Source organism: Lichenostomus cassidix, chromosome 25 (genome assembly GCF_008360975.1).
Source record: "Lichenostomus cassidix isolate B80296 chromosome 25, HeHo_3.0, whole genome shotgun sequence".
Classification (NCBI taxonomy): domain Eukaryota; kingdom Metazoa; phylum Chordata; class Aves; order Passeriformes; family Meliphagidae; genus Lichenostomus; species Lichenostomus cassidix.
The window spans coordinates 3615696-3641901 of NC_139505.1; the positions used below are offsets into that span (position 1 = coordinate 3615696).

Below are 26206 nucleotides of genomic sequence, written 5' to 3' on the forward strand. Positions count from 1 at the left end.
ACTATTGAAATGACCCAAATCCATGGATTTCGTCCCAAATTTTCCCATTTTCCAGGTGTTTCTATCCCATTCCTCCCTCTATTCCTAGCTGAAGTCATTCCAGATGCTCCACAAGGACAATTTCACCCCCAAATCAATGGATTTTCCCACATCCTGCTGCTGAAATCACCCAAATCCTGCCGAAATCACCCAAAGTCCCAGATTTTTCCCAATAATCCATGGAATTTTCCCATTCCCAGGTGTTTCAATCCCATTCCTCGCTCTATTCCGAGGATCACAGTAACTTCAGGACACTTCTCACCCAGAAATCCTCCCGAAATCACCCAAAATTTGGGATTTTTTTCCCCATTAATTCCCAAAATGACCCAAATCCATGGATTTCATCCCAAATTTTTGGCTTTCCCAGGTGTGCCAGTACCGTTCATCCTTCTATTCTGAGGTTCACAGTCACTTCTCATCCAGAAATGCTGCTGAAATGACCCAAAATCCAGGATTTTTCCATATCCTGATGCAGAAATGACCCAAATCCATGGAATTTTCGGATTTCATCCCAAATTTTCCCATTCCCAGGTGTGTCAGTACCGCTCCTCGCTGTACTCAGAGGTGGACAGCCATTTCAGGATGCTGCATGAGGACACTTCACCCATAAATCCTCCTGAAATCACCCAAAATCCCGGATTTTTCCCAAAATCCCAGATTTTTCCCAATAATCCATGGAATTTTTGGCTCTCCCAGGTGTGCCAGTACCGCTCCTTGCTGTACTCGGAGGTGGACAGCCATTTCAGGATGTTCCATGAGGACACTTTTCACCCAGAAATCCTCCTGAAATCACCCAAAATCCTGCTGAAATCACCCAAAATCCGGGATTTTTTCCCCATTAATTCCCAAAATGACCCAAATCCATGGAATTTTTGGCTTTCCCAGGTGTGTCAGTACCGTTCATCGCTCTATTCCGAGGTGGACAGTCACTTCAGGATGCTCCACGAGGACACTCGGCACCTGCTCTGCCCTTACTGCCTCAAGGTGTTCAAGAACGGCAACGCCTTCCAGCAGCACTTCATGAGGCACCAGGTGGGAGAGATTGGGGAAAAAATGGGGAAAAATGGGAAAAAATGGGGTTTTGCAATGGAAAAATGGGAAAAAATGGGATTTTGGGATGGAAAAATGGGAAAAAATGGGATTTTGGGATGGAAAAATGGGGAAAAATGGGATTTTGGGATGGAAAAATGGGGAAAAATGGGAATTTGGGAGGGAAAAATGGGAAAAAATGGGATTTTGGCCCAAAAAATTGGGATTTTGGGATGGAAAAATGGGTTTTTCATGGGAAAAAATGGGGTTTGGGTGGAATTTCCAGCCTTCCAGCAGCACTTCATGAGGCACCAGGTGGGAGAGATTGGGGAAAAAATGGGGAAAAATGGGAAAAAATGGGGTTTTGGAATGGAAAAATGGGAAAAAATGGGGTTTTGGGATGGAAAAATGGGGTTTGGGTGGAATTCCCAGCCTTCCAGCAGCACTTCATGAGGCACCAGGTGGGAGAGATTGGGATGGAAAATGGGGAAAAATGGGAAAAAATGGGAGTTTGGGAGGGAAAAATGGGAAAAAATGGGATTTGGGGTGGAATTTCCAGCCTTCCAGCAGCACTTCATGAGGCACCAGGTGGGATTTGGGAGAGAAAAAATGGGAAAAAATGGGGTTTGGGTGGAATTTCCAGCCTTCCGGCAGCACTTCATGAGGCACCAGGTGGGATTTGGGATGGAAAAATGGGAAAAAATGGGATTTTGGGATGGAAAAATGGGAAAAACTGGGATTTTGGGATGGAAAAATGGGATTTTGGGATGGGATTCTGTGGTTTTCAGATGACAAAATGGGATTTTCATGGGAAAAAATGGGATTTTGGGGTGGAAAAATGGGGTTTGGGTGGAATTTCCATCATTCCAGCAGCACTTCATGAGGCACCAGGTGGGATTTGGGAAAAATGGGGAAAAATGGGATTTTTGGGTGGAAAAATGGGAAAAAAAAGGATTTTGGGATGGAAAAATGGGATTTTGGCCCAAAAAATTGGGATTTTGGGATGGAAAAATGGGAAAAAATGGGGTTTTGGGATGGGAAAATGGGATTTTGGGTAGAATTCCCAACCTTCCAGCAGCACTTCATGAGGCACCAGGTGGGGGTTTGGGGAAAAATGGGAATTTGGGATGGAAAAATGGGAAAAAATGGGAAAAAATGGGGTTTTGGGGTGGAAAGAATGGGAAAAAATAGGATTTTGGGATGGAAAAATGTGGTTTTTCTAGGAAAAAATGGGATTTTGGGATGGAAAAATGTGGTTTTTCTAGGAAAAAATGGGATTTTGGGATGGAAAAATGGGATCTCAGCCTGGAATTTCATGGATTTCACCAATAAAAATGGGATTTTGGGATGGAAAATCGGGATTATAGCCTGGAATTCTATGGTTTTCACCAATAAAAATGGGATTTTGGGATGGAATTCTGTGGTTTTCCTAGGTGAAAATGAGGTTTTGGCTCAGAATTCCATGCTTTTCCTAGGGAAAAATGGGATTTTGGGATGGAATTCTGGGGTTTTCAGCAGAAAATTTAGGGTTTTGGTCTGAAATTCCATGGTTTTCACTACAAAAAATGGGATTTTGGTCCAGAAAAAATGGGATTTCAGCCTGAAATTCCAGGGATTTCATGGGAAAAATGGGATTTCAGCATGAAATTCCATGGTTTTCCTTGGAAAAAATGGGATTTGGGGTGGAAAAATGGGATTTTGGGATGGAAAAATGGGATTTGGGGATGGAAAAATGGGATTTGGGGATGGAAAAATGGGATTTTGGGTGGAATTCCCAACATTCCAGCAGCACTTCATGAGGCACCAGGTGGAATTTTGGGGAAAAAATGGGAAAAATGGGAAAAAATAGGATTTTGGGTGGAATTTCCATCATTCCAGCAGCACTTCATGAGGCACCAGGTGGGATTTGGGAAAAAAATGGGAAAAAATGGGATTTTGGGATGGAATTCTGTGGTTTTCTTAGGAAAAAATGGGATTTTGGATGGAAAAAAAAGGTGGTTTTGGGATGGAAAAATGGGATTTTCCTAGGAAAAAATGGGGTTTTGGTCTGGAATTCCATGCTTTTCCTTGGAAAAAGTGGGTTTTTCGCCCAGAATTCCTTTGTTTTTATGGAGAAAATGGGATTTTGCCCAGAATTCCATGGTTTTCCTAGGAAAAAATGGGATTTGGGTCTGGAATTCCCTGTTTTTCATGGGAAAAATGGGGTTTTGGCCCAAAATTCCAGGGATTTCCCTGGAAAAAATGGGATTTGGAGTGGAATTCTATGGTTTTCCTACGAAAAAATGGGATTTTGGTCCAGAAAAAATGGTGTTTCAGCCTGAAATTCCAGGGATTTCATGGAAAAAATAGGATTTCAGCATAGAATTCCATGGTTTTCCTTGGAAAAAATGGGATTTGGGGTGGAAAAATGGGATTTTGGGATGGAAAAATGGGATTTTGGGATGGAAAAATGGGATTTTGGGATGGAAAAATGGGATTTTGGATGGAATTCCCAACCTTCCAGCAGCACTTCATGAGGCACCAGCTGAGATTTTGGGATGGAAAAATGGGATTTTTCTGGGAAAAACGGGATTTTGGCCCCAAAAAAAAGGGATTTTGGCTTGAAATTCTGTGGCTTTTCTAGGAAAAATGGGGTTTCAGCCCAGAATAAATGGGATTTTGGGATGGAATTCTATGGTTTTCACCAGAAAAATGGGATTTTGGCACAGAATTCTGTGGATTTCCTTGGAAAAAATGAGATTTTGGTCCAGAAAAAAATGGTATTTCAACTTGAAATTCCATGGTTTTCATGGAAAAAATGGGATTTCAGCATAGAATTCCAGAGATTTCATTGGAAAAAAATAGGATTTTTAAAAATTATTAATAATAATAATTAATTAATGACGGATTAATTATTAATTAGTAATTAAGGTTGGGTTTTCCTGGTACTTCCAGGTGTGCAGAAACCTGACATTAAAACTACTTAATTAATTAATTATAATTATTATAATAGTACTACTACTTAATTAATTAATTAATCAATTTTAAATCTAATTTAAAATAAAAACTCAACCAAAAAGAAAAACCTCAACCAAAAAAATCAAACAATAAAACTCAAATTAAATTAAAGATTTAATAACTTTAATTCATTAATTAAAACCTTTCGATTTTATTAGGAACTTTGGGAAGAAAAACGAATTTTAAATAGGAAAAAAATTCAATTTTTTTTGCTTTTTTCCCCATTTTTAACCCGAATTTCGCCGCGGTTTTTCCCCTAATTAATCCCTAATTACTAATTAATGAATTGTGATTAATTTTGGTGCAGAAGAAGAGTGTTTACCACTGCAACAAGTGCAGGCTGCAGTTCCTGTTCGCCAAGGACAAGATTGAGCACAAACTGCAGCATCACAAAACCTTCCGCAAGCCCAAGCAGCTCGAGGGGCTCAAGCCTGGAACCAAGGTGGGAAATTTGGGGATTTTTGGGAATTTTTTGGGGAGTTTTGGGGTGGTGGGAGTTGTGGGGAAAATATTGGGATTTTTTGGGGTTTTTTTGGATTTTTTTTTGGATTTTTTAAGGGTTTTTTGGGATTTTTTTGGAGGTTTTTTAATGTTTTTTTTGGGATTTATTTGGGTTTTTGGGATTTATTAGGGATTTTGGGATTTATTTGGGTTTTTGGGATTTTTTTAGTTTTTTAAAGGGATTTTTTGAGGTTTTTAATGCTATTTTTTGAGGGTTTTTTTGAGATTTTTTTGTTTTTTAAAGGGTTTTTTTGGTTTTTTAAGGGATTTCTTGAAGTTTTTTAAGGGATTTTTTTGTGGCATTTATTGGGATTTTTGGTGGGATTTATTAGGTGATTTTTGTGGGCTCAACCTTGGAACCAAGGTGGGGAATTTGGGGATTTTTGGGAATTTTTGGGGATTTTATGGGAGTTTGGGGTGGTGGGAAAAATATTAGGATTTTTTGGGGTTTTTTGGGATTTTTTGGGATTTGTTTTGTTTTTTTTGGTGGTTTTTTTGGGATTTTTTGCTTGCATTAATTGATTTTTTTAATGGATTTTTTTTGGTGTTTTAAGGGATTTTTTTTGTTTTTTGAATAGATTTTTTCAGGGTTTTTTTGTTTATTTGGTTTTTTAAGAGATTTTTTTGGTTTTTAAGGGATTTTTTTGGGTTTTTTGGAGGACTTTTTATGGGATTTTTTTGGGGTTTTTTGAGGGATTTATTGGGTTTTTTTAAAGAGTTTTTTTGTGGGATTTATTGGGGTTTTTTGTGGGCTCAAACCTGGCACCAAGGTGGGGAAATTCGGGAATTTTGGGAGTTTTATGGGAATTTGGGGTTGTGGGGAAAATATTGGGATTTTTTAGGGGACTTCCCGAGGTCCCCAGCCGCTTTCAACTCCCTGAAAAACCCCAATTTCCCCCTAATTTCACCCCAATTTCCCCATTTTTCCCCCAATTTCACCCAATTTTCCCATTTTTCACCCCATTTTTTCCCAAATTTCCCGTTTTTCACCCCAAATTCCCATTTCCCAGGTGACAATCTGCACCTCCGGCGGTCCTCAGCCGATTTCAACTCCCCAAAAAACCCCAATTTCCCCATTTTTCCCCCCAATTTCACACCAATTTTTCCCAATTTTTCCCATTTTTTCCCAAATTTCCCATTTTTCGCCCCAAATTCCTCTCCCCAGGTGACAATCCGCATTTCCCGCTGTCCCCAACTCTCTGAAAAACCCCAATTTCCCTCCGATTTCTCCCCTAATTTTCCCTTTTTTTCTGTTTTTCACCCAGTTTTTCCCATTTTTCTCCCCAAATTTCCCAATTTGTCTCAAATTTCCCATTTTTCACCCCAAATTTTCCCCAATTCTGATTCCCCAGGTGACAATCTGTGCCTCCCAAGGTCCCCAGCCTCTTTCAACTCTCGGAAAAACCACAATTTCCCCCTAATTTCCCCATTTTTCCCCCCAATTTCATCCAAGTTTTTACCAATTTTCCCCATTTTTTCCCAAATTTCCCGTTTTTCACCCAAATTCTGATCCCCCAGGTGACAATCCACGCCTCCCGAGGTCCGCAACTGCTCTAAACTCCAAAAAACTCCAATTTCCCCATTTTTCTCTCATTTTTCACCCATTTTTCCTCCTGATTTTCCTGTTTTTCCCATTTTTCCCCCATTTTCACCCATTTTTTCCCAAATTTCTCATTTTTCACCCCAAAATTTCCCAGATTTCCTCTCCCCAGGTGACGATCTGTGCCTCCCGTGGTGCCCAGCTCCCCAAAAACCCCATTTCCCCCCAATTTCCCCCCAATTTCCCCTATTTTTCCCCCAATTTCGCCCCAAGTTTCACCCTATTTCTCCCATTTTCCTCCCCAATTTTCCAATTTTTCACCCAAATTTTCCCAAATTTCCCATTTTTCACCCCAATTTCCCATCCCCAGGTGACAATCTGTGCCTCCCAAGGTCCCCAGCCTCTTTCAACTCTCCTAAAAACCCCAATTTCACCCCAATTTTCATCCAATTTCCCCATTTTTTTTTGTTTTTCACCCAATTTTCCCATTTTTCACCCATTTTTTCCCAAATTCCCCATTTTTCACCCCAAATTCCCGTTCCCAGGTGACGATCCGCGCCTCCCGCGGTGCCCAGCCGATTTCAACTCTCCAAAAAACCCCAATTTCCCCATTTTTCTCTCATTTTTCACCCATTTTCCCCCCCAATTTTTCCCATTTTTCACCCAAATTTTCCCAAATTCCCCATTTTTCACCCCAAATTCCCGTTCCCAGGTGACGATCCGCGCCTCCCGCGGCGCCCAGCTCCCCAAAAACCCCAATTTCACCCCAATTTTCACCCAATTTCCCCATTCTTTTTTTGGTTTTCACCCAATTTTTCCCATTTTTTTCCTGTTTTTTCCCCATTTTTTCCCAAATTTCCCATTTTTCACCCCAATTTCCCATTTTCCCAGGTGACGATCCGCGCGTCCCGCGGCGCCCAGCCTCCCCAAAAACCCCAATTTCACCCCAATTTTCCCCGTTTTTCACCCAATTTTTCCCATTTTTTCCCCGTTTTTCCCATTTTTCACCCAATTTTTCCCAAATTTCCCATTTTTCACCCCAAATTCCCATCCCCAGGTGACGATCTGTGCCTCCCGCGGCGCCCAGCCTCCCCAAAAACCCCAATTTCACCCCAATTTCACCCCAATTTTCCCCGTTTTTCACCCAATTTTTCCCATTTTTTCCCCGTTTTTTCCCATTTTTCACCTAAATTTTCCCAAATTCCCCATTTCTCACTCCAAATTCCCATCCCCAGGTGACGATCCGTGCCTCCCAAGGTCCCCAGCCGCTCTCAACTATCTGAAAAACCCCAATTTTCCCCTTTTCCCCCCATTTTTCCCCCCAATTTCCCCATTTTTCTCTCATTTTTCACCCATTTTCCCCCCCAATTTCCCTATTTTTCACCCAATTTTTCCCAAATTCCCCATTTTTCACCCCAAATTCCCTCTCCCCAGGTGACAATCCGCGCCTCCCGCGGCGCCCAGCCTCGCCCGCTGCCGCTGCCCTGCGAGGTTTCCTCGGCAGGTTTGGGTTTGGATGGAAATTCCCGGGAAGGTTTGGGATCTGAGGCTCAGCAGCCTCTGCTGCTCTGCGCCCCGCGACGCACCGGCCGCAAAACGTCAGTGGAAACGGGGGGAAAAATGGGGATTTTGGGAAAATTGGGGAAAATTGGGGTGAAATGGGGGAAACTGGGGGTTTTGGGAGAAAAATCCGGGAGAAAAACCGGGAAATTTGGGGAAAAATTGGAGAGAAAATGGGAAATTTGGGGGAAATCGGGGAGAAAAAATGGGAATTCTGGGAGAAATCGGAGGAAAAATTGGGGATAAAATGGAGAAATTTGGGGAAAATTGGGGATTTTGGGGGAAATCGGGGAGAAATTTGGGGGAAATTTGGGGGGAAAAATTGGGGGAAAAACGGGAATTTTGGGGGATCTTTGGGCAGGACTGGCCAGAAAACGTCAGTGAATAATGTGAATTTTGGGGAGAAAAACGAGGATTTTGCGAAAATTTGGGATTTTGAGAGAAATCTGGGAGAAAATGGGGAAGTTTGGGGAAATTTGGGGAAAAATGGGAATTCCTGGGAAGGTTTGGGATCTGAGGCTCAGCAGCCTCTGCTGCTCTGCGCCCCGCGACGCACCGGCCGAAAAACGTCAGTGGATAATCTGAAATTTGGGGGGAAAAATGGGGAAATTGGGAAAAACTGAGATTTTGGGGAAAAATGGGGGAAAATGTGGGAAAAATGGGGAAATTTGGGGGGAAAATGGAGATAAAATGAGGAAATTTGGGGGAAATCGGGGAGAAAAAATGGTGGAAATATGGGAATTTTGGGGAGAAAAATGGGGATTTTGGGGAAAAAATGGGGAAATTTGGGGAAAAATTGGAGAAAAAATGGGGAAATTTGGGGGAAAAATGGGGATTTTGGGAGAAAAATCCGGGAGAGAATGGGAATTTTGGGGAGAAAAATGGGGATTTGGGAAAAATTGGGGATTTTGGGAGAAAAATCTGGGAGAAAAATTGGGAAATTTGGGGGAAATTTCCCGAAAAATTGGGGGAAAAATGCAAATTTTGGGAGAAATCGGGGAGAAAAAATGGGAAAAATGGGGGAAAAACAGGGAAATTTGGGGAAAAATTGGGAGAAAATTTGGGGAAAAAATTTTGGGAAAATTGGGGATTTTGGGGAAAATTATTAGGAATTTTGGGGAGAAATCGGGGAGAAATTAGGGATTTTGGAGAAATTGGGGAAAAACTGGAGTTTTGGGAGAAATTTGTGGAAAAATTGGGGAAAAAAATGGGGATTTTGGGGATGTTTGGGCTCAGAGTCCCAGCAGCCTCTGCTGCTCTGCGCACTGTGCCGCACCGGCCGGAAAACGTCACTGGAAATGGGGGGAAAAATGGGGATTTTGGGAAAAATGGGGATTTTGGGAAAATTTGGGGAAATTTGGGAAAAATTGGGAATTTTGGGAGGAAAATCCAGGAGAAAATGGGAATTTTGGGGGATTTTTGGGCAGGACGTCAGTGGAAAAGGGGGAAAAAATGGGGATTTTGGGAAAAATTGGGGTGAAATGGGGAAAATTTGGGGAAATTTTGGGGTGAAATGGGGAGAAAATGGGGAAAAAAAAGGGGAAATTTGGGGGAAAAATCTGGGAGAAAATGGGAATTCTGGGAGAAATCAGGGGAAAAATTGGGGAAATTGGGGGAGAAATTGGGGGTTTTGGGAAAAAATGGGGAAATTTTGAGGTAAAATGGGGAAAAAATGGGGAAAAAATGGGGAAATTTGGGGGAAAATTGGGGAGAAAATGGGAATTTTGGGGGATCTCGTGGCAGGACTGTCTAGAAAATGTGAGTGAAAATGGGGGGAAAAATGGGGATTTTGGGGAAAAAAATGGGGATTTTAGGAAGAAATGGCAATTTTGGGAAAAATGGGGAGAAAATGAGGGAGAAAATGGGTATTTCAGGGAAAAAATTTGGGAAAAAATTGGGGGGAAAACGGGAATTTCAGGAGAAAAATCTGGGAGAAAAATTGGGACATTTAGGGAAAAATTGGGGAAAAAATGGGGAATTTTGGGGAAAAACCAGGAATTTTTGGGGAAATTTGGGGAAAAATGGGAATTCCCGGGAAGGTTTGGGATCTGAGGCTCAGCAGCCTCTGCTGCTCTGCGCCCCGCGACGCACCGGCCGAAAAACGTCAGTGGAATTGGGGGGAAAATGGGGATTTTGGGAAATTTGGGGAAAAATGGGGGAAAATTTGGGGTGAAATGGGGAAAAAATGGGGAAAAACCGCGAATTTTGGGGGAAAAATCCAGGAGAAAATAGGAATTTTGGGGGATTTTTGGGCAGGACGTCAGTGGAAAAGGGGGAAAAAATGGGGATTTTGGGAAAAATTTGGTGAAATGGGGAAAATTTGGGGAAATTTTGGGGTGAAATGGGGAGAAAATGGGGAAAAAAATGGGGACATTTGGGGAAAAAATGGGGAAATTTGGGGGAAAAATCTGGGAGAAAATGGGAATTCTGGGAGAAATTGGGGGGAAAATTGGGGATAAAATGGGGAAATTTGGCGAGAAATTGGGGGTTTTGGGGGAAAAATGGGGATTTTGGGAGAAAAATTCGGGAGCAAAATGGGGAAATCTGGGGGAAAGAACAGGAATTTTGGGAGAAATCAGGCGGAAAAAATGGTGGAAAAATGGGAATTTTGGGGAAAAAAATGGGGATTTTGGGAAAAATTGGGGGAAAAAGGGGGATTTGGGGGGGGGGGAAATGGGGATTTTGGGAGAAAAATCTGGGAGAAAAATAGGGAAATTTGGGGAAAAATGGGAATTCCAGGGAAGGTTTGGGATCTGAGGCTCAGCAGCCTCTGCTGCTCTGCGCCCCGCGACGCACCGGCCGAAAAACGTCAGTGGAAATTGGGGGGAAAAACGGGGATTTTGGGAAAAACTGAGATTTTGGGAAAAATTGGGGAAAGTTTGGGAGAAATCAGGAGGAAATTTGGGGAAAATTAGGGAAAAAATGGGGAAATTTGGGGAAAAAATGAGGGAAAAATGGGGATTTTTTGGGGGGAAATCGGGGGAAAAATCAGGATAAAAATGGGGAAATTTTGGGGGAGAAAATGGGGAGAAAATAGAGAAATTTGGGAAATTCCAGGGAAGGTTTGGGATCTGAGGCTCAGCAGCCTCTGCTGCTCTGCGCCCCGCGACGCACCGGCCGAAAAACGTCAGTGGAGAATCTGAAATTTGGGGGGAAAAACGGGGATTTTGGGAAAAACTGAGATTTCGGTAAAAATTGGGGAAAGTTTGGGAGAAATCAGGAGGAAATTGGGGGAAATTTGGGGAAAAAATGGGAAAAAAGTGGGGGAAAAATGGGGATTTTAGGGAGAAAAATCCTGGAGAAAAATGGGGAAAATTGGGGGGAAAATGGGAAAATTTGGGGGAAAATTGGGGAAAAACCGGGAATTTTGGGGGAAAATCTGGGAGAAAATGGGAATTTTGGGAGAAATTGGGGAGAAAAAATGGGGGAATTTGGGGGAAAAATGGGAAAAATATGGGAAAAAAACGGATTTTGGGAAAAAAGATAAGTTTTGGGACAAAAACCTGGGAGAAAATGGGAATTTTGGGGAGAAAATGGGGATTTTGGGGATGTTTGGGATCAGAGTCCCAGCAGCCTCTGCTGCTCTGCGCCCTGCGACGCACCGGCCGAAAAACGTCAGTGGATAATCTGAAATTTGGGGGGAAAAACGGGGAATTTGGGAAAATTGGGGATTTTGGGTGAAATCCAGGAGAAAATGGGGAAAAAACTGGGGAAAAAATGGGGGAAAAATGGGGATTTTGGGGAACAAGATCAGGAATTGTGGGGAAATTGGGGGGAAAAATCGGGGGAAAAAGTGGAGAAATGGGGAAAAAACAGGGATTTAGGGAAAAAAATTGGGGAGAAATTGGGGATTTTGGGGGAAATTGTGGGGAAATGGGGAATTGAGGGGAAAATGGGGAATTTTTGGAAAATAGGGAATTGTGGGGAAAATAGGGAATTGTGGAAAAAGGGGGAATTTCTGGAAAATAGAAAGTTATGGGGAAAATTGGGAATTGTGGAAAAATATGGAATTTTTGGAAAACAGAAAATTATAGGAAAATGGGGAATTGTGGGGAAAATGGGGAATTTTGGGAAAAAATGGAGAATAGTGTGAAAAATGGGAATTGTGGGGAAAACAGAAAATTATGGGGAATTGTAGGGAAAACAAAATTATAGGAAAAATGGGGAATTGTGGGAAAAGTGGGAAATTGTGGGGAAAATTGAAAATTATGGGAAAAATGGGGAATTGTGGGGAAAATGGGGAATTGAGGGAAAATGAGGAATTGTGGGGAAAATAGAAAATTATGGGAAAAATGGGAAATTGTGGGAAAAGTGGGGAATTGTGGAAGAATGGGGAATTTTTGGAAAATAGAAAATTATGGGGAAAATTGGGAATTGTGGGGGAAATGGGGAATTGAGGGAAAATGAAGAATTGAGGGAAAATGAGGAATTGTGGGGAAAATAGAAAATTATGGGAAAAATGGGGAATTGTGGAAAAATGGGGAATTTTTGGAAAATAGAAAATTAGGGGAAAAATTGGGAATTGTGGGGAAAATGGGGAATTTTGGGGAAATGGGGAATTTTGGGAAAAAATGGAGAATAGTGTGAAAAATGGGAATTGTGGAGAAAATAGAAAATTGTGGGAAAAATGGGAAATTGTGGGAAAAATGGGGAATTTTTGGAAAATAGAAAATTATGGGAAAAATTGGGAATTGTAGGGAAAATGGGGAATTGAGGGAAAATGAGGAATTGTGGGGAAAACAGAAAATTATGGGAAAACTGGGGAATTGAGGGGAAATGGGGAATTTTTGGAAAATAGAAAATTATGGGGAAAACGGAGAATTTTTGGAAAATAGAAAATTATGGGAAAAATGGGGAATTTTTGGAAAATAGAAAATCATGGGAAAAATGGGGAATTTTGGGGAAATGGGGAATTGTGTGAAAAATGGGAATTGAGAGAAAATAAGGAATTGTGGGTAAAATGGGGAATTTTGGGAAAAATTGAATTGTGGGAAAAATGGGGAATTGGGAAAATGGGAATTGTGGGGAAAACAGAAAATTGGGGGAAAATGGGAATTGTGGGAAAATGGGAAAATTATGGGAAAAATGGGGAATTGTGGAAAAATGAGGAATTCTGGAAAAAATAGAAAATCATGGGGAAAATGGGGAATTGAGGGAAAATGCAAATTGTGGGAAAAATGAGGAATTGTGGGGAAAATAGAAAATTATGGGGAAATGGGGAATTGTGGAAAAAATGGGAATTGTGGGGAAAATAGAGAATTGTGGGAAAAATAGAAAATCATGGGAAAAATGGAGAATTTTTGGAAAATAGAAAATTATGGGAAAAATGGGCCATTCTGGGGAAAATAAAAAATTGTGGGAAAAATAGAAAATTATGGGAAAAACGGGGAATTGTGGGGAAAACGCAAATTATGTGAAAAACCCATTAATTTCAGAATTCACCCCCCTGACCCCCTAAATCCATTTTTTCCCCGTTTTTCCCCGTTTTTCCCGTTTTTCTCCCCATTCCAGGAGCGGCCTGGGCAGGCAGACCTGCCTGGAGTGCAGCTTTGAGATTCCTGACTTCCCCAACCACTTCCCCACCTACGTGCATTGCTCCCTGTGCCGCTACAGCACCTGCTGCTCACGGGCCTACGCCAACCACATGATCAAGTAGGGATTTTGGGAAAAAATCTGGGGTTTTTGGGAAAAAATTTGGGAGTTCTAGGTGCAAAAACGGCGAAAATCGGGTGAAAAATGGTGAAGAAATGGTGAAAAATGGAGAAAATCAGACACTGGCTGATCCCAGCAGCTGCTGCTCACTGGTCAGTGACAACCACCGGATCAAGTAGGGATTTTGGGAAAAAAATCGGGGGTTTTGGGAAAAAAAATGGGAGTTTTAGGAGCAAAAATGGTGAAAATCGGGCGAAAACCGGTGAGGAAATGGTGAAAAATGGGTGAAAAATGGGGAAATTGTGACACTCATTGCTCCCTGTGCCGCTACAGCCGCTGCTGCTCCAGAGCCTACGCCAACCACATGATCAAGTAGGGATTTTGGGAAAAAATTTGGGGTTTTTGAGAAAAAAAATGGAGTTTTTAGGAGCAAAAACGGCGAAAATCGGGTGAAAAATGGTGAAGAAATGGTTAAAAATGGCGAAAATCAGACACTGGCTGATCCCAGCAGCTGCTGCTCTTGAGTCTAAACCAACCACATGATCAAGTAGGGGAAAAATCTGGGATTTTGGGGAAAAATTCTGGGATTTTGGGAAAAAACCGCGTCGTTCTAGGGCGAAAAATGGCGAAAAAACGGCGAAAAATGGGTTAAAAATGGGGAAATTGGACACTCATTGCTGCCTGTGCCACTACAGCAGCTGCTGCTCCAGAGCCTACGCCAACCACAGGATCAAGTAGGGATTTTGGGAAAAAATTTGGGGTTTTTGGGAAAAAATTTGGGAGTTCTAGGTGCAAAAACGGCGAAAATCGGGTGAAAAATGGTGAAGAAATGGTTAAAAATGGCGAAAATCAGACAGTGGCTGATCCCAGCACCTGCTGCTCTTGAGTCTAAACCAACCACATGATCAAGTAGGGGAAAAATCTGGGATTTTGGGGAAAATTCTGGGATTTTGGGAAAAAACCACGTCGTTCTAGGGTGAAAAATGGCGAAAAAACAGCGAAAAATGGGTTAAAAATGGGTTAAAAATGGAGCAAATCAGACAGTGGCTGATCCCAGCAGGTGCTGCTCACGGGCCTACGCCAACCACATGATCAAGTAGGGATTTTGGGAAAAAATTTGGGAGTTTTAGGAGCAAAAACGGCGAAAATCGGGTGAAAAATGGTGAAGAAATGGTGAAAAATGGGTTAGAAATGGAGAAAATCAGACACTGGCTGATCCCAGCAGCTGCTGCTCGCAGGTCTACAACAACCACATGATCAAGTAGGGATTTTGGGAAAAAATTTGGGATTTTGGGAAAAAATTTGGGATTTTTAGGAGCAAAAACGGTGAAAATCGGGCGAAAAACGGCAAAGAAATGGTGAAAAATGGGTTAAAAATGGAGAAAATCAGACACTGGCTGATCCCAGCAGCTGCTGCTCACTGGTCAGTGACAACCACAGGATCAAGTAGGGATTTTGGGAAAAAAATCGGGGGTTTTGGGAAAAAAAATGGAGTTTTTAGGAGCAAAAATGGTGCAAATCGGGCGAAAAACGGCGACGAAATGGTGAAAAATGGGTGAAAAATGGGGAAATTGTGACACTCATTGCTCCCTGTGCTGCTACAGCACCTGCTGCTCGAGAGCCTATGCCAACCACATGATCAAGTAGGGAGAAAAAATGGGATTTGGGGAAAAATTCCGGGATTTTGGGAAAAAACCGCGTCGTTCTAGGGCGAAAAATGGCAAAAAAATGGTGAAAAATGGGTTAAAAATGGGGAGATTGGACACTCATTGCTCCCTGTGCCGCTACAGCAGCTGCTGCTCAAGAGCCTACGCCAACCACGTGATCAAGTAGGGGAAAAATGGGGATTTTGGGAAAAATTCTGGGATTTTGGGAAAAAGCCGCGTCGTTCTAGGGTGAAAAATGGCGAAAAAATGGTGAAAAATGGGTTAAAAATAGGTTAAAAATGGAGAAAATCAGACACTGGCTGATCCCAGCAGGTGCTGCTCTTGGGTCTAAGCCAACCATGTGATCAAGCAGGGATTTTGGGAAAAAATTCTGGGATTTTGGGAAAAAATTTGGGAGTTCTAGGCGCAAAACCGGCGAAAATCGGGTGAAAAACGGTGAAGAAATGGTGAAAAATGGGTGAAAAACGGAGAAAATCAGACAGTGACTCATCCCAGCAGCTGCTGCTCCTGAGTCAATGACAACCACAGGATCAGGGATGGAAAAATAAGGGATTTGGGTGCAAAATCTGGGATTTTTGGAAAAAAACACGTTGTTCTAATGTGAAAAATGGCAGAAAAATGGCAAAAAATGGGTTAAAAATCGTGAAAATCAGACAGTGATTCATCCCAGCAGGTGCTGCTCTTGGGTTTATGGCAACCACATGATCAAGTAGGGAAAAATCCGGGATTTTGGGATTTTGGGGAAAAAATTTGGGAGTTTTAGGCACAAAAATGGTGAAAATCGGGTGAAAAATGGTGAAGAAATGGCAAAAAAGGGGTTAAAAATGGAGAGAATGACAATGACAACCATAGGATCGAGGACGGAAAAATAAGGGATTTTGGGGAAAAATTCTGGGAGTTTGGGAAAAAAATCCAGGGGTTTTAGGAGCAAAACCAGCGAAAATCGGGTGAAAAATGTTGAAAAAATGGGGAAAAAAGGTGGAAAAATGAGAAAAAATGGGAGAAAAAAGGTGGAAAAATGAGAAAAAAATGGGGAAAAAAGTGGAAAAATGAGAAAAAATGGGGAAAAAAGGTGGAAAAAAGGTGGAAAAATGGGGAAAAAGGTGGAAAAATGCGAAAAAATGGGAGAAAAAAGGTGGGAAAATGAGAAAAAATGGGGAAAAAAAGGTGGAAAAATGAGAAAAAATGGGAGAAAAAAGGTGGAAAAATGAGAAAAAAATGGGGAAAAAAGGTGAAAAAATGGGGAAAAAAGGTGGAAAAATGGGGAAAAAAAGTTGGAAAAATCAGGGAATTCTGAGAGCCACTGCCCCCTGTGATGGTCTGGAAAAATTTGGGATTTTTGGGAAGAAATCTGGGATTTTATAGGGATTTTGTGGAATATTTTACTGATTTTTGTTGGGATTTCATAGGGGATTTTATAGGATATTTTATATGATTTTATAGTGTGTTTTATGTGTATTTAATAGGATATTTTATATGATTTAATCTGGATTTTGTAGGATAATTTATATTTTTTTATAGTGGATTTTACGTGGATTTTATAGGATATTTTATATTATTTTATTGTGTATTTTATAGGATATTTTATCTGATTTTATAGGATATTTTGTAGGATATTTTATATTATTTTTGTTGAGTATTTTATAGGATATTTTTTATGGTTTTATATGATTTTATAGGATATTTTATATTATTTTATGGTGTATTTTATAGGATATTTTATATGATTTTATTTGAATTTTATAGAATAATTTATATGATTTTATAGTGTATTTTATGTGGTATTTTATATGATTTTATCCGGATTTTGCAGGATAATTTATATTATTTTATATTGTATTTTATGGGGATTTTATAGGATATTTTATATGATTTTATACAATTTTATAGTGTATTTTTTGTGGATTTTATAGGATATTTTCAGTTACTTTATTGTGAGTTTTATAGGATATTTTACATTATTTTATAGTGTATTTTATAGGATATTTTATATGATTTTACTTGGATTCTATAGGGTATTTTATATGATTTGACAGTGGATTTTTTATAATATTTTATCTGATTTTATGGGATATTTTTTATGATTTTATAGAGCATTTTATGGGGTATTTTATATGATTTCATCCAGATTTTATAGGACATTTTATTTTATTTTATGGTGTATTTTCTTGGATATTTTATCTGATTTTATCCGGATTTTATAGGATAATTTACATGATTTTATAGGGTATTTTATATGACTTTATGTGGATTTTATAGGACATTTTATATTATTTTATGGTGTGTTTTATAGGACATTTTATATGATTTTGTGTGGATTTTGTAGCATAATTTATGTGATTTTATAGTATATTTTATGGAGTATTTTATATGATTTTATGTGGATTTTATAGGACATTTTATATTATTTTATCTGTATTTTATAGGATATTTTACATGATTTTATATGGATTTTATAGGACATTTTATTTGATGGTGTATTTCATGTAGATTTTATAGGATATTTTGTAGGATTTTTTACAATTTTATAGTGTATTTTATGTGGATTTTATAGGATATTTTACATGATTTTATTGTGTTTTTTATAGGATATTTTATAAGATTTAACCTGGATTTTATAGGATATTTTATCTGATTTTATAGTGTACTTTATGTGTATTTTATAGGATATTTTATCTGATTTTTTCTGTACTTTTTAGGATATTTTACATTATTTTATAGTGTGTTTTTTAGGATAATTTATATGATTTTATATTGTATTTTATGTGGATTTTATAGGATATTTCATATGATTTTATACAATTTATAGTGTATTTTTTGTAGACTTTATAGGATATTTTACATTATTTTGTCTTAATTTTATAGGGTATTTTATATTATTTTATGGTGTATTTTCTAGGATATTTTGTATGATTTTATGTGGATTTTATGGGACATTTTATATGATTTTTTAGGATATTTTCTAGGATATTTTATATAATTTCCTGTGATATTTTCCATCTTTTTCCCAATTTTTCCTAATTTTTCCCAATTTTTCCCCCACAGCAATCACGTTCCCCGGAAAAGCCCCAAATATTTGGCTTTGTTCAAAAACTACACTGCCAGGTAGGGAAATCCCAAATCCCCAATTCCGGGGGAATTCCAGGGATTTAGGGGATTTTTGGGATTTAGGGGATTTTGGGATTTATGGGATTTATGGAATTAAAGGATTTGTGGGATTTTGGGATTTGTGGGATTTAGGGATTTATGGGATTTTTAGGGATTTATGGGATTTTTGGAATTTAGGGATTTATAGGATTTTGGGGATTTATTGGATTTTGGGATTTATGGGATTTATGGGATTTTTGGGATTTAAGGGATTTATGGAATTAAAGGATTTATGGGATTTTGGGGATTTATGGGATTATGGGATTTATGGGATTTTGGGATTTTTTTGATTTATGGGATTTTTGCTATTTATGGGATTTTGGGGATTTATGGATTTATTGGATTTAGGGATTTATGGGAGTTTGGGATTTTGAGATTTATGAGATTTATTGGATTTTTGGGATTTATGGGATTTTTGGGATTGATGGGCTTTTGGGGATTTATGGATTTATTGAATTTTGGGATTTATGGATTTTTTTCCATTTCCCCTCTCATTTTTCCCATTTCCCTCCCATTTTGTCCCATTATTTTCCCATTTTCCCCATTTTTCCAATTTTTCCCCATTTTTCCCCTTTTCCCCATTATTTCCCCATTTCCCCCATTTTTCCTGTTTTTCCAATTTTCCCCATTATTTCCCCATTATTTCCCCATTTTCCCCATTTCCCCATTTTCCCCCATTTTTCCCATTTTTCCCCTTTTCCCATTTTTCCCATTATTTCCCCGTTTTTCCCATTCCCCATTTTTTCCCATTTTTCCCCTTTTCCCCATTATTTCCCCATTTCTCTCATTTTCCCATTATTTCCCCATTTCGCCCATTTTTCCTGTTTTTCCAAATTTCCCCATTATTTCTCCATTTTCCCCATTTTCCCATTTTTCCCCCATTTTCCCATTTTTCCCCCATTTCCCCATTTTCCCCCATTTTTCCCATTATTTCCCTGTTTTTCCCATTCCCCCATTTTTCCATTTCCCCCATTTTTTCCCCATTTTCCTATTTTCCCCATTTTTCCCCCATTATTTCCCCTTTTTTTCCCCATTTTTCCCTCTCACTTTCCCCATTTTTTTCCCATTTTTTCCCATTTCCCCCATTTTTTCCCCATTTCTTCCCCATTATTTTTCCTGTTTTTCCCATTTCCCCATTTTCCCCATTTTCCATTCCCCATTTTCCCCATTTCCCATTATTTTCTGTTTTCCCATTTCCCCATTTTTTCCCATTTTCCCATTTTCCCCCCCCATTTTCCCTCCCCATTTTTTCCCATTTTTTCCCCATTTTTCCATCATATTTCCCATTTTCCCCCATTATTTCCCAATTTTTCCCCAAATTTTTCCCATTTTTTCCCATTTTTTCCCATTTTTCCCTGTTTTTCCCAATTTTTTCTCCATTTTCCCCCATTTTTCCCCCATTTCCCCCAAATTTTCCCATTTTTCCCATTTTCCCATTTCCCCCATTTTTTTCCCTGTCATTTTCCCCCTTTTTCCCCATTTTTCCCATTTTCCCCATTTTTTCCCCCATTTCCCATCCCAGCTCGGTGAAGCTCTGCTGCTCCTCCTGCCTGTTTGTCACCTGCCAGGGAGACTCCATGGCCAAACACCTGGTCTTCAACCCTTCCCACCTCTCCTCCACCGTCCTGGGACAAGGTGAGAGCAGAAAATGGGGAAAAAACATGGAAAAACGGGAAAAAACGGTGAAAAAATGGGAAAAAACTGCAGGAAAATGGGGAAAAAACTGCCAGAAAATGGGAAAAAATGGGGAAAAAATGGGGAAAATTGATGGGAAAATGGCCAAACACCTGGTCTTCAACCCTTCCCACCTGTCCTCCACTGTCCTGGGACAAGGTAGGTAAAAAATGGGGAAAAAACATGGAAAAACGGGAAAAAACAGTGAAAAAATGGGAAAAAACTGCCAAAAAATAGGGAAAATTGATGGGAAAATGGTGAAAATTGATGGGAAAATGGGGAAAATTGATGGGAAAATGGCAAACAGGTGGTGTTCAACCCTTCCCACCTGTCCTCCACCATCCTGGGACAAGGTACAGGAAAAATGGCGCAAAAAACCGGAAAAATGAGAAAAAAACAGTGAAAAAAAGGGGAAAAAACACCCAAAAATGGTGAAAAAATGGGAAAAAATGGGGAAAAAATGGGGAAAATTGATGGGAAAATGGCAAACAGGTGGTGTTCAACTCTTCCCACCTGTCCTCCACCATCCTGGGACAAGGTGAGAGCAGAAAATGGGGAAAAAACATGGAAAATTGGGAAAAAATGGGAAAAAAACTGTGAAAAAAAAAGGGAGAAATTGGGAAAAATGGGAAAAATGGGGGAAAAAGGAGGGAAAATTGATGGGAAAATGGCCAAACACCTGGTGTTCAACCCTCCCCACCTGTCCAGCACCGTCCTGGGACAAGGTACAGGAAAAATGGGGGAAAAAAAAGGAAAAATGAGAAAAAACAGGAAAAAAATGGCGAAAAAAAGGGGAAAAAACACCCAAAAACATCCAAAAAATGGGAAAAAATGGGGAAAAAATGGGGTAAAACCAAGGGAAAATGGGAAAATGGCAAACAGGTGGTGTTCAACCCTTCCCACCTGTCCTCCACCGTCCTGGGACAAGGTGAGGAAAAATGGGGAAAAAACATGGAAAAATGGGAAAAAACGGGAAAAAAACGGTGAAAAAAATGGGAAAAACTGCCAGAAAATGGGGAAAAAATGGGAAAAAACGGGGGAAAAATGGGGAAAATTGATGGGAAAATGGCAAACAAGTGATGATCAGCCCTTCCCACCTGTCCTCCACCGTCCTGGGACAAGGTGAGAGCAGAAAATGGGGAAAAAACATGGAAAAACAGGAAAAAACGGGAAAAAAAGGGCGAAAAAAAGGGGAAAAGCACCCAAAAATGTTGAAAAAATGGGAAAAAAACGGGGAAAAATGGGGAAAAAATGGGGGAAAAATGGGGAAAATTGATGGGAAAATGGCCAAACACCTGGTCTTCAACCCTTCCTGCCTGTCCTCCACCGTCCTGGGACAAGGTAAAGTGAAAATGGGGAAAAAACATGGAAAAATGAGAAAAAATGGGGAAAAAACGCGAAAAAATGGGAAAAATTGGGAAAAAAAGGAGAAAAAATGGGGAAAAATGAAGGGAAAATGGGATAATCGATGGGCAAACAGGTGATGTTCAACCCTTCCCACCTGTCCTCCACCGTCCTGGGACAAGGTAAAGTGAAAATGGGGAAAAAACATGGAAATTGGGAAAAAACGGGCAAAAACAGCAAAAAAAACGGGAAAAACACCCAAAAACGGCAAAAAATGGGAAAAAACTGCAGGAAAATGGGGAAAATTGATGGGAAAATGGGGAAATAGCAAACAGGTGGTGTTCAACCCTTCCCACCTGTCCTCCACCGTCCTGGGACAAGGTGAGGAAAAATGGGGAAAAAACATGGAAAATTGGGAAAAACAGCGAAAAATGGCGAAAAAAAAGGGAAAAATTGGGAAAAATGGGGGAAAAATTGGGAAAAAATGGGGAAAATTGATGGGAAAATGGCAAACATTTGGTGTTCAACCCTTCCCACCTGTCCAGCACCGTCCTGGGACAAGGCGAGAGCAGAAAATGGCGAAAAAACATGGAAAATTGGGAAAAAATGGGAAAAAACACCCAAAAATGGTGAAAAAAGGGGAAAAAAACTGCAGGAAAATGGGGAAAATTGATGGGAAAATGGGGAAAACACCAAACATTTGGTGTTCAACCCTTCCCACCTGTCCTCCACTGTCCTGGGACAAGGTGAGAACAGAAAATGGGGAAAAAACATGGAAAAATGGGAAAAAATGGTGAAAAAATGGGAAAAAACTGCCAGAAAATGGGGAAAATTGATGGGAAAATGGGGAAAATTGGTGGGAAAATGGCAAACATTTGGTGTTCAACCCTTCCCACCTGTCCTCCACTGTCCTGGGACAAGGTGAGGGAAAAATGGGGAAAAAACATGGAAAAACGGGAAAAAATGGGGAGAAAATGGGGAAAAAATGGGGAAAAACATAAAAATAAAAATAAAATAAAAATAAAAATAAAAATGGAAAATAAAGGGAAATAAAAATGGAACATAAAGGGAAATAAAAATAAAAAATAAATGGAAATAAAAATCAAAAATAAATGGAAATAAAACTTGAAAATAAATGGAAATAAAAATCAAAAATAAATGGAAATAAAAATGAAAAATAAAGGAAAATTAAAACTGAAATAAATGGAAATAAAAATCAAAAATAAATGGAAATAAAAATCGAAAATAAGTGGAAAAACATCTGAAATGTTTTGTTTTCCTTCCAGGGCCTTCTTGGATATCACATTCCAGGTGAGCCGAAAATTCCTGATTTTCCTCCTTTTTTCCCCCTTTTTTCTGCTCTTTTTCCTCCCCTTTTCCCTCTTTTTCTTCCCCTTTTCTTCCTCATTTTTGTCCCTTTCTCCTGTTTTTTCTCCCCTTTTTTTCTCCCCTTTTCCCCGTTTTTCCCATTTTTTCCCCATTTTTCTAACCCAAATTCCCATTTTTTCAACCCAAATTCCCATTTTTCTAACCCGAAATTCCCATTCTTTCCCATTTTTCTCATTTTTCTAACCCAAATTCCCATTTTTTCCTGTTTTTTTGTTTTTCCCATTTTTCCCCATTTATTTTTCTAACCCCAAATTCCCATTTTTCCTCATTTTTTCCTATTTTTCCACCATTTTTTTAACCCTGAATTCCCATTTTTTCCCCATTTTTCTAACCCCAAATTCCCATTTTCCCCATTTTCTCATTTTTCAAACCCCAAATTCACATTTTTTCCCATTTTACCAACACAAATTCCCATTTTTTCAACCCAAATTCCCATTTTTCCCCATTTTCCCCCCATTTTTCTAACCCCAAATTCCCATTTTTTCCCCATTTTTCTAACCCAAATTCCCATTTTTTCAACCCAAATTCCCATTTTTCTAACCCCAAATTCCCATTTTTTCCCATTTTTCCCATTTTTCTAACCCCAAAATTCCCATTTTTCCCTTGTTTTTTTCCATTTTTTCCCATTTTTCCCCCATTTTTCTTACCCCAAATTCCCATTTTTTCCCATTTTTCCTCATTTTTCTAACCCAAAATTCCATTTTTTCCCTGTTTTTTTCCCATTTTTCCCATTTTTCTAACCCAAAATTCCATTTTTTCCCTGTTTTTTTCCCATTTTTCCCAATTTTTCTAACCCAAATTCCCATTTTTCCCATTTTTTCCCATTTTTCCCATTTTTCTAACCCAAAATTCCATCTTTTCCAGGCACATCCAGGACTCCACTCCTCCCTTCCCTCCCCACTCCCCTTCCCCACCTCCCCAAAACCCCCAAAATCCCCCAGAAAATCCCCAAAATCCCCCAGAAATCCCCAAAATCCCACCGGAAAATCCCCAAATTTCCCCCGAAAATCCCCAAATTTCACCCGAAAATCCCAAATTTTCCCCCAAAAATCCCAAAATTTCCCCGGAAAATCCCAAAATTCCACCCGAAACCCTCCGGGAAAAATCCCCACCCGCCGGAAACCACCCGGAAATTTCCCCAAACCACCCGGAAATTTCCCAAAACCACCCGGAAATTTCCCAAAACCACCCGGAAATCTCCGAAAAACACCCGGAAAACTCCCAAAAACCCCAAAAACCTTCAGAAATCTCCCCGAACCACCCGGAAACTTCCCAAAAAACCCCAGAAATCTCCCCGAACCACCCGGAAACCTCCAAAAAATCCCCGGAAATTTCCCCAAACCACCCGGAAACTTCCCAAAAACCCCAAAAACACCGCGAAACCTCCCAAAAAACCCCAGAAACCTCCCAAAAAACCCCGGAATCTTCCAAAAAAACCCCAGAATCTTCCCCCAAAACCCCAGAATTTCCCCAAAACCACCCGGAAACTCCCCAAAAACCCCCGGAAACCCCCAAAAAACCCCAACTGTCCGTCAAGAAGCTCCGCGTCGTCCTCTTCTCGCTCTGCTCCACCACCGACCAAGCCGCCGAGAACTTCCGCAACCCTCCGCGCCGCATCCGCCGCTGGCTCCGGAGATTCCAGGAAATCCTCCAAGACCCAAACCCCAACCCAGACGGAAAATATCTCAACCTGGAGGCCGAAGAAAAACTGGCCGAGTGGGTTTTGACCCAACGGGAGCAGCAGCTCCCCGTCAACGAGGAGACGCTTTTCCAAAAGGCGACGAAAATCGGGAGGTCGCTGGAGGGAAGGTTCCGGATTTCCTACGAGTGGGCGGTGAGGTTCATGATCCGCCACCACCTCAGCGCTCACTCCCGCCGCTGCGTTTCTCACCCTCTTCCCAAAAATATTCGGGAAAACTCGCAGGAATTCCTGAATTTCGTCCGGCGGCAGATCAAAATCCAGAATTTCTCCCTCTCGGCGATCGCCGCGGTCGATGAGATTTCCTTATTTTTGGATGTGGAGGTTTTGGGAAGTGATGACAGGAAGGAAAACGCTCTGCAGACGGTTGGGAATGGAGAACCTTGGTGTGACCTCATCCTCACCATCCTCGCCGACGGCAACGTCCTCCCGGCGCTCCTCGTCTCCCGAAACCCCAAATTCCCCTTTCCCGCCAAAATTCCATCCTCCATCCTTTTGGAATCCAAGGAGAACGTCAGCGACGAGGAAATCATGGAGCTGTGGGTGAGGAAAGTGTGGGAAAACCACGTGGAGAAGTCGCGTTTGCGGGAAAAGAGAGGAATGTTGATTTTGGATTCCCACCGGACTCACCTCTCCGAGGAATTCCTCTCCATCCTCAGCTCCTCCTCAACCCTCCCCGCGGTGATTCCATCCGGATGCTCCTCCCGAATCCAACCCCTGGAAATCTGCATCGGGAGATCCCTGAAATCCTTCTTACACCGAAAATGGAGGGAGAAATCCCGAGATTTCCCCGACTCCGGCTGCGATTCGGGAATTTTCCTCCAGCTCCTCGTCAAGTGGTTGGGAGAAGCTTTGGAGATCCTCCAGAATTCCCCGGATTTGGTCAAGAGGTCATTCCTGGTGGCCAAAGTGGTTCCCGGAGCTGCGGAGTGTCCGAGGGAGAACGGGGATGAGCAGGAGGAGCTGATCGGGGAGTTGGAGGAGAAATTGGGGAGAATTCGGGAGAAATTCCTGGAGAAATCGCCGGAAAAGGAGGAAAATAGCGAAGATCCTGAAGTTCTGCATCGGCTGTTCGAGGGGGAGAGCGAGGCAGAGTCCTTCTATGGGTTTGAGGAGGAGGAGCTGCAGGTGCTGGAAGGATGAGGATTCCCCAAAAAATTGTGGATTTTGGAGGAAACCATTGAGAGAAATTCTAGTTTTAAAATCTGAGGAATTTTGGGATTTTTTCCCTAGTTTTTGAGAATTTAGGGAATATTCTAGATTCTTTGAGAGCCAAATTTGTCAAAAACCCCAAAAAAACCCAAAATTGAAGGAATATTCCCCAAAAATTTAAGGATTTATTCCCCAAAAATTGAAAGGATTATTCCCCAAAAAAAAAAAAAAACCCAAAACAAAACCCAAAAAAACCCAAAAAAAACCCAAAATTAAAGTAATATTCCCCAAAAATTGAAGGATTTCCCCAAAACAAACCCCAAAAAAACCCCAAAAAAACCCCAAAAAAACCCCAAAAAACAACAACCCAAAAACCACAAAACCCCAAAAAAAAAACCAAAAACCAAAAAACCCACAAAAAAAAACAACAAACCCAAAAACAAAATTCCCAAAAATTGAAGGATTATTCCCCGAAAATTTAAAGGATTCCCCAAAAATGGAGGGATTTTTCCCCAAAAATTTAAGGAATGTTCCCTGAAAATTGAAGGATTTTCCCCCAAAAATTGGAGGATTATTCCCTAAAAATTAAAGGAATATTTTCCAAAAATTGGAGGATTTTTCCCCAGAAATTTAAGGATTATTCCCCAAAAATTAAAGGATTTTTCCCCAAAATTGAAGGATTTTTCCCCAAAAATTGAAGGATTTTTTCCCCAAAATTTAAAGGATTTTTCCCCAGAAATGGGGAGAGCGAGGCAGAGTCCTTCTATGGGTTTGAGGAGGAGGAGCTGCAGGTGCTGGAAGGATGAGGATTCCCCA

At 40.4% G+C, this 26206-nt stretch overlaps 1 protein-coding gene across 1 annotated transcript in view; it reads left to right on the top strand.

The window, feature by feature from the left end:
• POGZ (pogo transposable element derived with ZNF domain) overlaps positions 1 to 25408 on the top strand; it is a 75858-nt gene extending 50450 nt beyond the window's left edge. Inside the window, exons 12-20 of the mRNA XM_085082648.1 lie at positions 925 to 1071; positions 4373 to 4507; positions 7541 to 7704; positions 13178 to 13318; positions 18031 to 18090; positions 19655 to 19767; positions 22437 to 22461; positions 23404 to 23757; positions 23923 to 25408. Coding sequence (XP_084938774.1) covers positions 925 to 1071; positions 4373 to 4507; positions 7541 to 7704; positions 13178 to 13318; positions 18031 to 18090; positions 19655 to 19767; positions 22437 to 22461; positions 23404 to 23757; positions 23923 to 25381 — 2598 coding nt within the window. The 3' untranslated portion in view covers positions 25382 to 25408. The remainder of the gene's footprint in view (positions 1 to 924; positions 1072 to 4372; positions 4508 to 7540; positions 7705 to 13177; positions 13319 to 18030; positions 18091 to 19654; positions 19768 to 22436; positions 22462 to 23403; positions 23758 to 23922) is intronic.
• Positions 25409 to 26206: the final 798 nt, after the last annotated feature.